This window comes from Misgurnus anguillicaudatus, chromosome 18 (assembly GCF_027580225.2).
Source record: "Misgurnus anguillicaudatus chromosome 18, ASM2758022v2, whole genome shotgun sequence".
In the NCBI taxonomy this organism is placed as follows: Eukaryota; Metazoa; Chordata; class Actinopteri; order Cypriniformes; family Cobitidae; genus Misgurnus; species Misgurnus anguillicaudatus.
Window position 1 is genome coordinate 24,864,023 of NC_073354.2, and position 16,172 is coordinate 24,880,194.

General features: G+C 35.3%; 1 protein-coding gene across 1 annotated transcript in view; it reads right to left on the bottom strand.

Moving 5' to 3' along the window:
* nbas (NBAS subunit of NRZ tethering complex) overlaps window positions 1-16,144 on the bottom strand; it is a 243,595-nt gene extending 227,451 nt beyond the window's left edge. Inside the window, exons 1-8 of the mRNA XM_055186828.2 lie at window positions 15,880-16,144; window positions 15,496-15,547; window positions 14,990-15,026; window positions 12,143-12,220; window positions 11,583-11,630; window positions 10,664-10,707; window positions 3,514-3,647; window positions 2,424-2,557 (exon numbers count right to left, since the gene is read on the bottom strand). Of these exons, the coding sequence (XP_055042803.2) occupies window positions 2,424-2,557; window positions 3,514-3,647; window positions 10,664-10,707; window positions 11,583-11,630; window positions 12,143-12,220; window positions 14,990-15,026; window positions 15,496-15,547; window positions 15,880-15,972 (620 nt within the window). The 5' untranslated portion in view covers window positions 15,973-16,144. The remainder of the gene's footprint in view (window positions 1-2,423; window positions 2,558-3,513; window positions 3,648-10,663; window positions 10,708-11,582; window positions 11,631-12,142; window positions 12,221-14,989; window positions 15,027-15,495; window positions 15,548-15,879) is intronic.
* Between the last annotated feature and the right edge of the window lie 28 nt (window positions 16,145-16,172).

Here is a 16,172-nt window from a genome sequence, read left to right on the forward strand (position 1 = left end):
GCACAAAAAAAGCATTTGTGTCACAGAATAAACTTTTACATATGCTATAATGCTCATAGATGAGTTTTAAGTGACAAAATTATCGACAACATGGAGACTTTACCTGAATTTTTACAACCTTAGTTTTTGTTATTTTGTGCTGTCTCCTTGAGCATCAATGACAATGTAGACTTTTGTGATTGTTTTCGAGTCCCCTGGTAAAAAGGCAACCTACTGTTCCTGAGAAATATACTTCAAATACTGTATACTCTTTGGTTCCCAGCACGCTCTACGCATTTCCCTTGTTTCCCACAGTGACAATAAGATGTTGGGATCCAGCTTTGCCACTTTAGGGAAATTGAAAGATGCTTACACATCTACCACATAAGGCGTCAAGTTTGTATTGAAGTTTGTATTGAAGTATTGAATTGAATACCAGAAGTCATATACTATGGAGAGTCACAAAGAGGCTGCGTGGGGTCCTGACCATCCGATTTGAGCTTTGATGCTTTAAAAAAAAATAGCACATACATGTAGCACATACAACAACGTCGGAATGGTTGTAAACACTGGAGCAATAGTTTTCAGCCTGATCTTACGAGAATTCTTACATATTTTACAAGTTGGTTAATTCTTATGAATTCATACGAAGTTAATCGTGCAAAAACGTACGATTCTCATAAAAAACAACAACAATAAAACCCAACCCCTAATCCCAACGTCACAGGGGTCAAGGCAAATCGTACAAAAACTTACGAATGGGGTTGTATGAATTAATACCATAGGCCAACTCATAAAATATGTATGAATTCTCGTGAGATATCGTTGTAGTTAAGCATACGCCACACGCGCAACTACAGCTTCAGTATTTACAATGTTTACCTGTCAGTTTATTGTTTAAAATTGTCCGCAAGTGCGTGTTTCACATGTAACGCGTGATCTTTTGACATGATGACATAATTCGCATGGTCGTGCTAATGCAAGACGAGAAGTTGTGATTTAAACGGACAGTAAGTAGGATTTACCCCATCTAGTGGTGAAATTGTATTTTGCATTCAAACGAATAGTGCTCTCTTTTCCAAATGCGTGTTGCAACTACGGTAGTCGTTATGTAATCACTGATCTCCTTGTCCGTTTCAGCTGGTTCACGTGTGCTGAATGAAAACGCATTGTGCTAGTCCTTTTCGTCCCTCTCTGCTATTATAGTTTATCAATACGGCGGAACGACATGGAAGCCTCCTTGGACTTACCCGTCCAATGTAAGTAAAGAGAAGAAATTCGAAGCCTACAAAGAAAAGTCAGATCATTGGCAGAGGTCATTTGACACCAATGAGGACATATTTATGAATAAAGACATTGATTTTAATTAATAAAACACTTAAAATCCTAATTACAGTCCCTTTAACAGTACTTTTCTTTTTGTTTTGGCGAAAATGACGGTCGTTTCGCTAGATAAGATCCTTATGCCTCAGTTGGGATCATTTAGAGCCCTTTAAAGGTGCAGTGTGTACTTTTTAGAAAGATCTCTTGACAGAAATGCTAAATAATATACAAATCTATATAATCAGATGTGTATGAAGACCTTTTTATAATGAACTGTTATGTTTTTATTACCTTAAAATTAGACGTTTTTATCTACATACACAGAGGGTCCCCTTACATGGAAGACGCCATTTTGTGCCGCTATGTTTCTACAGAAGCCCTAACGGACAAACTTTTTTTCTAAGTTGTGTCTGCCGATGACATGTTTTTCCGGTGGCGGCTAGCATAGCTTCTCTATGTGTTTCAAAACGAGGGGTGAGCAGTGGACCGTGCCGTTGTTTGCAATTCGCAACCTCACCACTAGATGACACTAAAATGTACACACTGCACCTTTAAAGCTGCATTGAAACTGCAATTTTAGACAACATGGAAATTGTAAACTGTTGATATCCAATAAAGTCCACTATTTGGGGAAAAATCATGTAAAGTTTTCCTCAAAAAAACCCCAAAACCTTAATCTTTGATGACATAGGGGTTGAGTAAATTATCTGATTTTTTTTTAAAGAAAGTGGAATATTCTTTAAAAGATTTATTTCTTTTTTAAAATGCTAAACATCATATAGAGTAAGGGGTGAGTACTGTACATAAAAGAACAAAATGTTTAAAGGCTAGTAACTCAAACAAACGTAACTTGCAAAGCAGAATATATTGTGTACTTGGGGATATCTCATTTGCATGCTACTAAGTGACTGTGCATCTTTCCAAGTATCCACCAAACTTTAATTTTGCCCAGAAATGAACTTCGCAAACATTCCAACCACTAGTAATTTGTAAACACAACTTTATTTCTTGGCATACCGACACCTCCGTGTGACTTCAGAATTTTGATCTCTATGTGTGAGACATCATTTTCTGCACTATAAAACTTCTATCTTTACATGAACAGGTTCTTTTCTGCTTACCTGACCAGGAAACTCTTAAGCTGCCCACTGTAGGTAATAACCAGCAGCTCGGCCGACCACTGTGCACTGGCTGTGTATTCCAAAAACATCAGACCAGCTGCCGCATAACTAAAATCCCCAGGGAAACTCACAGCCTGGAGAGATACGGGCGACAAGAAAGACATCAAACGAGTGTGGTAGAGAGATGGAAGTAGAGTTACAAAGTGACAAAAATATATGGAGTCATACAGGTCATTACACTCCGAGACTCTGCAATGGAGAGACAGCATCTTGTGAGACTAAACTAATAGTTTCTGACAAGAAGATGGAAGACTGTGGAGAAATGTGGGTGAGGACGAGAGATGGAGAGAGAGAGAGGCGATCGGAGCAATCAAAAGAGATACAGAAGGAGGGATGGGGGGTTTCATACTTGAACTGGTGGGGGGTAAAGAGCTCTATTTCTGATATAAAAACTACACTGAAAATGTCCTTCATCAGGGGGGGGGGGGCTTATAGCTGAAGGGACCCAGAAAATGTGCTCTTTGCTTGAGCAACGGAGTGTGGTAAGCCCACTCTTGAGAGCGGGCTGCAGGAGGGCCTAAGTCAGTCAAAGTTATAAGAGACAGACAGACAGAAAAATGTTTTTGCACTTTGCAATGAAATCAAAGAAGTTGTTTTTTACAAAACTTGTTTGGATAGCAAAACTGAATATAAGCATTAGGAGCTTCTAAAGGGTGGCACAGATGCTCAATGGGTAGCACTGATGCCTCACAGCGAGGTCCCCGGTTTAAGACTTCGAGCCCTGGCTACGTCATGTGGCCTTTCTTTGTGGAGTTTGCATGTTCTCCCTGTACCAGCGTGGGTTAACGTCCGGTATTCCGGTTTCTTCCAACAGGCCAAAAACATGTAGGTTAGGTGAACTGGAGATGCCAAATTGCCCCTCCCCCAACTTGTGTGGATTAACTTGTGTATGAATGAACCAGTTCTCGCCATGAATATAACCACAGATGCTGGTATGGCGTTAAGAATAAACAAACAAACAAGAAAAATGAGAATAAAATGACAGGACGTGAGAGAGAGAAAGAAAGAGAGCTGTGGAGGTCTGACATACCGGAGGTATAACGAAGAGCTCGCTGCCCATCAGGTCGAAGACGCGGACCGTGCCGGTGCTGTCAGCGTACGCCAGCAGGGCACAATCATGACTCCATGCCACCTTACGCCAGTGAGGGTTTGGGTCCTTGGGTACTGCAAAATAAAAAATACAAAATAGACATTCAAGCTGAAGTAATTACTTTTTCTGGGGTTTAAATAACTTGACCTATCCCAGTTTAATATGCACACTACAAAAAATGATTTTCAGGAAAAAAATTCATAGTATTTTTGTCTTGTTTTCAGTAAAGATATCTAAAAATTCTTAAATTAACATGCTTTTTCTTCATGAGCAAAACGACCCAAAAAATATCAAATTTAAGTGATTTTGTGCATAAAACAAGCAAAAAAGTCTGCCAATGGGGTAAGCAAAAAAATCTTGAACATTTTTCTTAAACACTAAATTAGCTTACCCCATTGGCAGATTTGTTTTGCTGGTTTTATGCACAAAATCACTTTAATTTGATATTTTTGGTCTAAAAACTAGACTTATTTTCTTGGGTTGTTTTGCTCATCAAGAAAAAGCATCTTCATTTAAGAATTTTTAGAAGTGCAGAGACATTTCATGTAAAAAACGACTTTCTTGCTTAGTATTTTTGTATTGTTTTCAGTCGAAATATCTAACAATTCTTAAATCAAGATGTATTTTCTTGATGAGCAAAATGACCTAAGAAAAAGTGTCTAATTTTTAGACACAAACTATACAATTTAAGTGAATTTGTGCTTAAAACAAATCACAATTAGCTGCCAATGGGGTGAGAAAATTTTGCTTAAATTAAGTGTTTAAGAGAAAAGAAAACTTATTTTTAGGTTTTTTCCTCACCCATTTGGCAGATATTTTTGCTTGTTTTAAGTTAAAAATTTACTTAAATTGTATATTTTTGTCTATAAACTAGACTTATTTTCTTAGGTCATTTTGCTTATCAAGACGAAGCATCTTAATTTAAGAATTTTTAAATATTTACAAAAATACTAAGTAAGAAAGTCATTTTTTGCAGTGCATGCTGTACAGTAAGTAGGTTGTAAACAAAAACAAAAAATATAAAATTTAAGCGAATTTGTGCTTAAAACAAGCAAAAAAATCTGCCAATAGAATAAGAAAAATGTTCTTAATGAGTTTAGTTTTTTATTATAAACACTTAATTCATTTCTTACTATATTGGCAGATTTTTTTTAAGCACAAATTTGTTAAAATTTTATATTTTTTGTCTAAAAACTAGACTTATTTTCCTAGATCATTTTGCCCATCAAAAAATACATCTTAATTTAAGAATTTTTAGATATTTTTACAAAAAAACAAGACAAAAATACTAAGTAAGAAAGTCATTCATTTTTTGCAGTGAGACGAGTGAAACTTCTTCTGAAAAGAAAAATACGTAGGGCGAGACTTGAATTCGTCCATCGAGAATTGGATTGGATCATTTGAAGTTGGGTCATGTTGAGATGGCTAAAGGCTGCGATTTTTTCCCCGGACCCCGCCATGTGACCTGAAGTAAAGAGAGACTGTTTCGAAGTGGGGAGGAGATTTTCGTTTTTGATTAAAGATTATGAGGGCAAATGAATAAAATAAAAATAAAATAAAGCTCACAGATAAGTCATTTGTACAAAAATACCACAATATTCCGCCAAAAAAAAGTTTTTCATTTAAATTTCATTTCGACATTAGCAACTAAGTACAGGCTGATGTTAGGCTGAAAAAGACCAGACAAGGAAATGTTTGGAAACCTTTTTAAAACCAACCGTTATTGTATTGTGTTAAAACCACAGAAATGACAGCTAAACGGTGCTTAAAACTATTTATTTGCTCAATCACTGAATCCCAACCTTAAATCCACACCTGTTCACAACTGATCAAAATGTAATTTCACTTATACTGTTGAATTCTCAAATCCAATTTTCTGATCTGTCTTTCTGCCGCATGTCTGTCTGCCAAACAGGAGCTCCACATCTGTAAATCAATACAAATATGGGCCTATTTCAAAGAGCACTGTCAATCCAGCATTACCCGAAAGATCGAGATGCATTCACTCGCGACCACCTCCGTGACAAAAAGGCAAAACGATCAAACATCAAAATCGACTGGGGTCACACACCGCTGAGCACAAATCAGACATCTGATTCAGCGTTCTGAATTTTTCAGCTTAAAAACACTGGTAAAAGAGGTACTATAGTAACACTTAAACATCAGTCCAGTAAAACATTCCCCATATGTCCAAGCTCTATTAAAATAATGTTTAATCACAGTTCACATTCATAAACTGCATTTTCCTGCAGACTGCAGGCTTCAAACGTGTGCTTGTGAAATCATCAAACTACTTTCCACAAGACAAGAGGGGGTTAATCAAACAGACTTTCACTTAAAAAAGTGGCTTTGGTCTGAGTGGTACCACTGAGATCAGACAGAAGCGATGCAGCAGCGTGCATCAAAGCCGACGGTCGCTATGGCAACCTTCTCATCAATCCGACCCCTGCGGTGTTAAAAACTAAGAAACGCAAGCTGGCAAATTCTATTCAAGTATGAACTCGCAAAAATATTGGTGATATTCAATATTTTACATTGAACACACTTAGCAAGATAAATTTCTGTAGGGGAAATGCTTAAGCGGGGTCCATAAATCATCTCTCAGATGTTAAAAGCTAATTAATCTAAGATGAACGCTGGGACCAATATGCCTGAATTTGTATGATGAGCAAACTGTATGGTATCTGGGCAGATCTGCATGGTGTAAATCTCATTTAAATAGAAAAGGTGGGGGTTAGGATGAGATAAAATAGGTGTGTTTATATACAAAGGAAACATGCAGAGTCAGCAATGTCACCCACTTAAAAACACCTCTACCAGAAATGAGAAGACTGCTGAGTCATAAGTGCACCCTCGAAAAGAAACAACCAAAGGAACTCACAAACAATGAAATAATGCATTTAGACACAAAACCGAACAGCCATTTATTGTAATCAACTTGTGACTTTAGTTTGGGCTTGATGCTGCTTTGACATTGCTTTTTGCTCACTAATAAATTATTATTTACATGATTAGTAGAGACATGGTAGGCGGAGCCTATTTTTTCATCTGACACAATCTTTAAAGAAATGGGAAAAAATTTCCAATCTACTTGCTTTGATGTTGTCTTTATACTAGCACAATGCGAACTATTGTAAAAAAAAAAAAGATGTATGTAAGCATTTTTCTCTCTTAAGTAAAAGCTGCATTTATGCATTTGGCAGATGTTTTTATCCAAAGCGTCTTACAGTGAATTACACGTTATACATTTTATCAGTATGTGTGTTCCCTAGGTATCAAACCCATGACCTATTCCTGCATTGGTCACATGATGCTCTACCAACTTATACAGAAACACTTTTTTTTTTCAATTTTTCCACCTTCCTAAAGTAATGCAATCTAAAAGCAACTATATAGCAGATTCATGGCAGCGTCATAGCAGGATGACACTTTGACACGTCGCATCTGATGCAAAATTTACACTGCATATCATTTACAGACAGAAGAGTTTTATAGATTAAGTGAAATGAATACAATTAATGGTTGAGGAGGTTACACATCTCTGTCTTAGGTGCAGGCACAAGGGAAAAACAATCCCATCAGGTTTCCAGGCACGGACCGAGCATTATATTGCTTGATATAAAACACTATTTTGCCACACAAAAAGAAATAGGGAGGCCTGGATATAAAGCACGTGAGACTAAGAATTAAATCAGCACATCCATTACAAAGTTCAGACTACTGGAAATTATGCTTTTACCACGGATATTGGCTGAACGCATATATCCATGAAATGAACTGAAATGAACTAAGGAAAGGAATAAAAGTGAATTGAAGGCACACTATGAATGATATTGCTCATAAAATATTGTAAAACAGAAATGTAATGTTTTATATGCTGTAGAGCACAAGTAAAAACAGAGCCTTTTTATAGACAACAAAAGCCCAAATGAAAATCATTTTTAATCTGAGATGTTTTGGAATTGAGCCGTTCCAGCATTATGGATGTGACATTTGCAGTAAAAACTTGAAATATAATTTCTCAGAGAATGCATTTATTAGCAATATATTGAACCATCTGTTTATATTTTCCAAAGTTGCTGATTAAAGAGTTCAGACATCAGAAAAATATACAGTTTATACAGTTTATAGATGAGGGAAACATGTATGCATAATGGATGTGACAAAAAAGGACACAATTTTTTTTTGTGTATGCTTGCAGGAATTCTGTGATTTAAAATGCACAACCAGTAGCAATAATATCTAATAAATAGACCTTTTGCGTGTTTGCAAACAGAGATGACATATTTTGTGGGCGGAGCCCAACTGGTGTCAGAAAGTGACAGCTCTGCAGTAGCGGTGTTAAGTGTTTTATTGTTAAACTGTGATTGTTATCCGGTGTTCTGTCAAAGTCTGTTCCCCTATGTTTCAATTTAGTGTAATGTTTCTTATAGCGTTTTATCATGTTACGTTTATTTTTCAGATAGATTAAAAGCTTAAATGGCTTGGCTACTGAGATGTGTGCATGTATGTAGAATATATGTATTGTTCTTTATTGGTAAATCAATTATCTTTACAGTATGAATCGCTATATAAAAAGCAATACTATCATGTATTGTATGTAATTCCATTTATTAATTTTCCTGTTTTCTATTATTTCTTCCTTATATTTATAGCCTACATTTTTGCTCTAAAAATACTATAAAACTTATGTTTACATACAAATTAATATGCGTAGGCCTTAGGATGGTCCTTATTTTTCTACTTTTAAAAGTTCATGCTCTCACCCCGCCAATATGTTTGAATAAATAAATAAATACATTTGGACTTATTTGACCATGCTCTAAGCAATTAAAACTCCTGTTTTAGTTGTGATTTGTCTTTTAAAGCAAGAAAGTTTCAATGTGAATGAAGCACAATAGACAATATACACTGAGACAATGCCTGAAGCAACACGAAGCAAGTCCACTATATGGTTACTCGGCTCAGAAGAACAAAGTTACCCTCCAAAAAGCAAGTTTTATGTGTGTTGTGCGTTTTTAAATGGTACAGTTTTTGCAAAAATATGTGATTTTGGGAATATTCAAAGGCTTTGAGCAATTTCTAGATATTGTAGGAACACAGTGTGTTTTTATTGATATCCTAACACATTTAGGGGGTGTGAGTTGAACATTAAAAAAAGTAGTTGACCTATTATAAGGACCACCCTAATAGGCCTTATTAGTAGGGCTTGCATAAACACCTACATTTATCTTCAAATGGTGTCTTCGACGAAGGTATTCTATAAAAATAAAGGCCATCTTTTTTGGCATTCCTATTCTGACACCCAACAGCACAACAAGACATTTTCTAGTGAGTTATCTTGCCCGTTTCACATGTGTATAATTCATTACCACTGTTTTTCTGCCACCACATTGCGCACACAGCTTGACGTCTGTGACGTCTACTCGCAAAAGGTCTATAGAGAAGGGACTTACTATGCAAAATAATAACAAATGCTTTAAAAACTTTAAAGCAACACTATGTAGTTTTTTTTACCTTTAAATTATGTCTCTAAAATAATTTCAGTAATAGAACTTTTAACTGGACAAATTGTGCTGTTGCTGCAACCTGAGCAGCGTCCTAGCTGCTACAAGCACACTCTGAAAGTGGCGGTGGAGGGTAGGAAACACAGCCCCGCCCCTCCCCCTGCCTGCAGAAGAGTGTCTGATACCAGGCACTGTTGCGCTTTTCAACCACATGGGGGAGCTGTAAGTCATTTTTACATGGAAACTACATAGTGTTGCTTTAACAGAGACTTTGGATAGTTATTTAAAACACCAAATATTGACATCTGATATATCAGTATGGTTTAAAACTTTGGGTAAACATCTGCATCAAATTGCCCAACTACACTCTTTACCATAAAGAACCTCTAACATCTAACAAAAGGTTCTATGTAGTGATAAAAGTTCTTTAGACTTTAAAGGTAAGAAAGAAATGGTTATCCTTTGAATAAATGGATCTTTAGGGAACCAAAACTTTCTTTTATGGCAAGTTTCCCAAACTAAGGGAACTGCTGGGGATTCATGATTAAAGATTAAAAAAAATTGTGAATTATAAAATGTAAATAAATTATTTTAAAATAAAAAAAGATATTTTATTTGTTTAATCTGCATGTCATGTGACCAGTACACAATACTATAAAATATTTAAAAATAATAATAAAATGGGCAAGTACGTTTAATGTACCAATAAAAGAAAATGTAAAATAAAGGTGATCTTCAGAGCGATGTCATAGAAGAACCTCTTTTGGTTCCTCAAAGAACCATTCCTTTTTTTATAATCTGAAGAACTTTTCTCACCTTAAAGAACCTTTTGTGAAAAAGAAAGGTGCTTCAAATGTTAAGGGTTCTTTAAAAAAAACATTTTGACCAGTGGTCTCCAACATGGTGCCTGCACCGAGTCTCTGAGTTGCCCACCAAAGCACATTCAATCACCATAGTCTCAATTTTAATATTTATTTATTACATATTTTTATATTAGCTTGGCTTTTATGCATGTTAACATTTTGAACAATATTAAAACATATCAACAAGTAAAATCAAATCAAGTAAAACAATAGCAGTAGCAATAGCCAACAAAACATTGAATGGGTGAAAAATTATGATTTTTTTTGCACCCTTAGATTCCAGAATTTTAAATAGTTGTATCTCCACCATATAGTGTCCTAACCTAACAATCTGCATCAACAGAAAGCTTATTTTATCAGCTTTCAGATGACTTATACATCTCAATTCCAAATAATGGACTGTTATATTTTGTGGTCCAGGGTCACAAATATTACTGATAAAAACTTTAAAATTGATTAAAAAATATATGTTTTTATGTTTTTAAGTTAAGCATGCAAATGTTCTATTAATATATTTCAATATTTACTTAAAATCTCACGGGGTAGGCTACTGCAAGTAAATCTTTTAAGTCAAGGAGGTTCGGCTGACAAAATAAAGAAAACAGATCTATGACATCGCTTTGAAGACCCTTTTGTAGCACATTTTTTACAGTTATTCCTATTGCTAGTTCAGACAAGGTTGGCACATACCACAAAAAAGTAAAAAGATGTTCATCATACCTTGACATTTCCCAATGATGGATCCAAAATCATCTCTAGCAGACCTAAAAAAGATAGAAAAGTCCATTAGAAGTGAGTTGGTTATAGATATTAGCACTTTAAAGCTTTGAGCTTAAAATAGCCTCAGCTACAATACATATAGGCTTATCTATACACAGAGCAGAGTACAACAACTATATACTTAAAGTCTGTGTAAAGTCTGATATTAAATGTGTTTTCAGTTTGTGAGCCACCCAGCCAAATTTGAATAATTAAAAAATGCCAAATAAATAAAATAAATTATCAAAATCTTGGAAAACAGTCTGGATTATCTGCTCTCAAACGCTGGGGGCGTGACCACTGTAGGCACTAAAAACTGTCGCTTCTTACGGACTTACAATAACAGCTACAACCTGAATGGATGCTGACATTTGTGTTAGGGGCAGGGCCATGCTAGGTGGCTCCAGTTCATAATTGAGCCAATGTTTTAGCCCGAACACAGAAATACAACTCCACAATACAGTACTACATAGTTCACAGTCTTCGTAATGTGTTTCAGCAATACATTTATAATGTTATTCGAAACAGTTCTCTGAAATAACTTTACACAGACTTTAATAGGTTAAGCAATTCAATGTTTTTTTTAACGCCAGTCTCTGAATTACAAGAAAAAGCTCCCTTGTGCCCTCATGTGTGACTTTCATTTCAGCGTTAGGATTAGCTGATGCTTAGCACAATAAATCACACCTTCTGAAACTGCACCCTACATGATAACACACGTACATAACACACACATCTATACATTTAAAAATACATCATGTGCACCACATCATCGATCACACAAGTAAAACTGCTCAACCGTACAGAACATGAGAGAAAAAGGTGAAAAATTAACCAATTATAAAAAGGGCCAACATTTCCAACCAGTGTGCAAAATTACCTTATTTCAACGCACTGGTCTTGAACGACAGCAAGAAGCTTCCCATTACTGCATAGAAAACAAATAGAGGAAAAAACATGACAAAATGATTGCATACAGCAAAAATAAACACTTCTATCACAAAAAAACAGTGTCTTCTATCTGCAGATCAATAACTAATTAAAGTTGAAAGTCTCTGTTGGTATTTCACTATTTTGCATAACTAGAAAACTGACAGGAACAAGAAACACAGCAGAGATTACATGGATTGAGATTACATGGCTCGCATCCACCAAGGGAAATTTAATTAAAACACGAAGACCGAAACAAACTGCTGTGTTATCAGCACATCTCGAAATGCAAAGAAAACACTGTATTGAAGTTAGCACAAACTAATGATTTACTGACATCAACAAAAAATAATCAAGCAGGTCCAAAATCAAAACTGGAAGGACACAACATTGAATGCTGGATCAATAAAGGATTGATGATCAATAGACTTAAAATGCTAATACCAGCCTGCAATAGACTGATCCAGACTGTTTAAAAAGCTTTTAGATGTCAAAGGTGGGTGATATTACCTTGCCAGCACCAGTTGCCAGTTCACTTGTTTGGTAGCTAGGCGCACAAGACCGGGTGGCAGAGTTGAGCTAGAAGGGCTAAAACAGAGACAAGCTTTCAGTGGGAGGTGCCAATGGGCATTGAACTGCCACTCAAACAAACACTATGTCCCGTTCACATTTCAAGCAGCACACAGCAACCAAGTGACACGATTCCATTCATTTTAATGGATAGCTGGTGATTTATGCTCCTAGACAGGGGGGTATCTAGCAACAGGACAAAGTAAAAAAAAAAAACTTTAACTTTATTCAAATGATGAGCAGCATTATGCTGTGTGCACTTTGTTACTGTGTGTCACCAGTCTCTTTCAATATGGTTGTTAGAAGGAATTCCTTCTCGTTGTACAATGCAAAAAATTACTTTCTTAAAGGTACAATTTGTAAGATATTTGCAGTAAAATATCCAAAAACCACTAGTCCAGTGTTATATATTTTGTTCAGCTGATTACTAACAATATCTTTAATGTTTTCAACTACTTGTAAATTATGAGAAAATTGCCATTCTAAACAGTGACACGGGGCAGTGCTGTCGCCTGTCAAGGACGTTAAAATCCACGTTACCCTTTGTCACCGCCTTTACTGACGTAGAAACCACATGACAACAGTGTCGTGGACAAATGCAGAAGTAATAGCGTCTGTCGAGGCGCTCACTTGTTTATGATAAGTTTGTTAATCTGAACACTTAATTATGTGCTGTGTTAAAGGAATATTCCATTTTCTTAAAAGAAAAATCCAGATAATTTACTCACCACCATGTCATCCAAAATGTTGATGTCTTTCTTTGTTCAGTCGAGAAGAAATTATGTTTTTTGAAGAAAACATTGCAGGATTTTTCCCATTCCAATGGACTTCAATAGACACCAACAACCAACACCAAACTCAACACCCAACAGTTCTCTTCAACGGACTTCCAAAGGACTACAAACAATCCCAAACGAGGCACAAGTGTCCCATCCAGCAAAACGACTGTCATTCTTGACAAGAAAAACAACAAACATACACTTTTAAAGCACAACTTCTCGTCTAGATCTGGTCGTGATGCGCCAGGTAACCCCACCCAATTTGTCATGATGTCAAGAGGTCACAGAGGACGAATGCGAAACTCCGCCCCAGTGTTTACAAGTGGGTTGAAAGAGGACCATTCCTACGTTGTTGTATGTCAACTGATACTAATTAATGTCTTTGTGTCAGTTTATTGTTTACAATGTTCCGCAAATGTTCGTTTTATATATAAAACACGTGACCTCCCTATGTCACAATGCATTTACATTAGGTCGCGCTGGACCGGATTTTTCTTGTCAAAAATGACAATCGTCTCGCTAGATAAGACACTTATGCCTCGTTTGGGATTGTTTATAGTCCTTTGAAACTCCGTTGAAAAAAACTGTTACGTGTTGAGTTAAGTGTTAATTGTTGGTGTCTATTAAAGTCCATTAAAATGAGAAAAATCCTGCAATGTTTTCCTCAAAAAACATAATTTCTTCTCGACTGAACAAAGAAAGACATCAACATTTTGGATGCCATGGTGGTGAGTAAATTATCTGGATTTTTCTTTTAAGAAAATTAAATATTTCTTCAACACACCATCATATTGGACTAATAATGTAACATCTATAACTAACATTACATGAAACCTTACATAATGACATAAAACTATGTCATCAAACACAACATTTATGAAACTTGATTACTTTACCTCATGTGTTAATATGATTTCTCATTCCCATCTGATTGATGGCCATCAGCGGTTGAGTTAAAGACTACAAATCCCATCATTCCATGCTGCTTCAGAGTGTCATTAATCTACTTCTTTGTTATTGTTTTGAATGTGCGCCCTCTAGCGGCGCGGATTATACAAATTGCTTCTTTAAAGGGGTAGTTCACCCAAAAATTAGTTTATCAGAGCAAACAAATTATACAGATTTGTAACAACATGAGAATTAGTAAATGATGACAAAATTTTCATTTTTGTGTGAACTATCCCTTTAATTGGTATTTTTGTCTTGTTTTCAGTTAAAATATTTAAAAAAAATCCTAAATCAAGATGTATTGTCTTGATGAGCAAAATTACCTAAAAAATAAGTGTAGTTTTTAGACAAAAAATATACAATTCAAGTGAAACTGTGCTTAAAATAAGCAAAAAAAAATCTGCCAATGGGGTAAGAACATTTTCCTTGAATTAAGTGTTTAAGAAAAAAGTTTAAGATGTTTTTTCTTACCCCATTGCCAGACTATTTTGCCTGTTTTAAGCACAAATTCACTTAAATTTTATGTCTAAAAACTAGAATGCATCTTAAATTTAAGAATTTTTAGATATTTGCACTGAAAACAAGACAAAAAAAACTATGTAAGAAAGTCATTTTTAAAATTATTTTCAAGAAAAAAAGCGTCTTAGTACCTTTGTCTTGTTTTCAGTAAAAATATCTACAAATTCTTAAATTTAAGATGCTTTTTCTTGATGAGCAAAACGACCCAAGAAAACAAGTCCAGATTTAGACCAAAAATATCAAATGTAAGTGACTCTGTGCATCAAACAAGCAAAAAAATCTGCCAATGGAGTAAGCAAAAAATCTTGAACATTTTTCTTAAACACTAAATTCAAGAAAAATTCAAGAAAAATGTGCTTACCCCATTGGCAGATTTTTTGCTTAGCATATAGAATATGGTATCATATAATACGGCATAGCCAACACTCCCTTTATTTCTATATATTTCAATCATCTAAACACCTACTGACTTATTATTCTAAATATTTAGGAACAAAGCTATTTTTTTCTTTCAAGTCATAACAAAGCCATATAATCTCACCTGTACCAGAGGTAATGCAGAATAAACCTGAAAGGCCCTGTGAGACAAAAATTTGGTCATAATATTATTACATGCAAATAACCTGTGACTGCAATAATACAGATTATTAAACTGACAAAAGTAAACAATGGTGGATACAACACTTTATTCAAAATCCCAATCACATACTTAATCACTATTCTACACCATTTTGTACTATAATACTATAAGTACTGAAAAATTGGGAAACTTCTTATACTGTTCTTCCACTAAATAAAAATATTTTAGAGGTCTAAAATTCATACTTGATGGTGAAGTACACAGTGCATAGTACATCATTTTGGACATTTTTTGGGTCTGTCTCAGATCAGTGACATCCCTAGATAGCATTTATGTGCATCATAGTCATGTTTAAATACAGGCTAGATATGCAGTTCCTTCTTATTTAGTTTATTTTGAATTATGTATAGAAAGGCTGCAGTAGGGATTTGTACTAAGTATCTCATTCATCTAATATAGATAGTTACCTGTTACTGCCTTAGCAATGAGTGAAGAGTTGTGTTCTCGTAGTCCACGCAGCTGAAAATGAAACACAGACAGCATACTCTGAGTCTCTGGCATGATCTTATATGGGTATCATATTTCTACTGTTGAGTGCCCTATGTATGAATAAAATACGTAGCAACAATGAGCCTGTGATAATAAGTTGTTATCCACACAAGAAATATGAGTTGTCAATCATCATTATCATGATGATATTTATAGCATATACATATTTACTGTTAAACACTGTCATCATGATGAACTTGGATACGTGGCTTAAGCAACTTGCGCAGAACTGTTGCCATGAATCTGCGCATATATCTCTATATCAAGCGCTAGATCAAATAAGCGTTTGAATTTTGACAAACCTGTGTGTCTGTTTCAGGTGGCCATTCGGTGTTAATGAGTAAATCATATAAAATATTCTCCTCCTCGTCTTCTAGTTTAATATCACCTGCCATGTTTTCAATGAATTGTAAAGCGCCAACGTCACACTACGGCGGCTCGCGAAGTACACTTATAGTCACTGAAGATCTTAGAAATAATGTATCTGGTTTTTGATAAATGTCTTTCTAAAAATAATATACTGCAAAAACATTTAATGTCTAATAGTACTATGTTGGAACGATTAAATTGGCTATTTGTATCTCATCTGTGAATA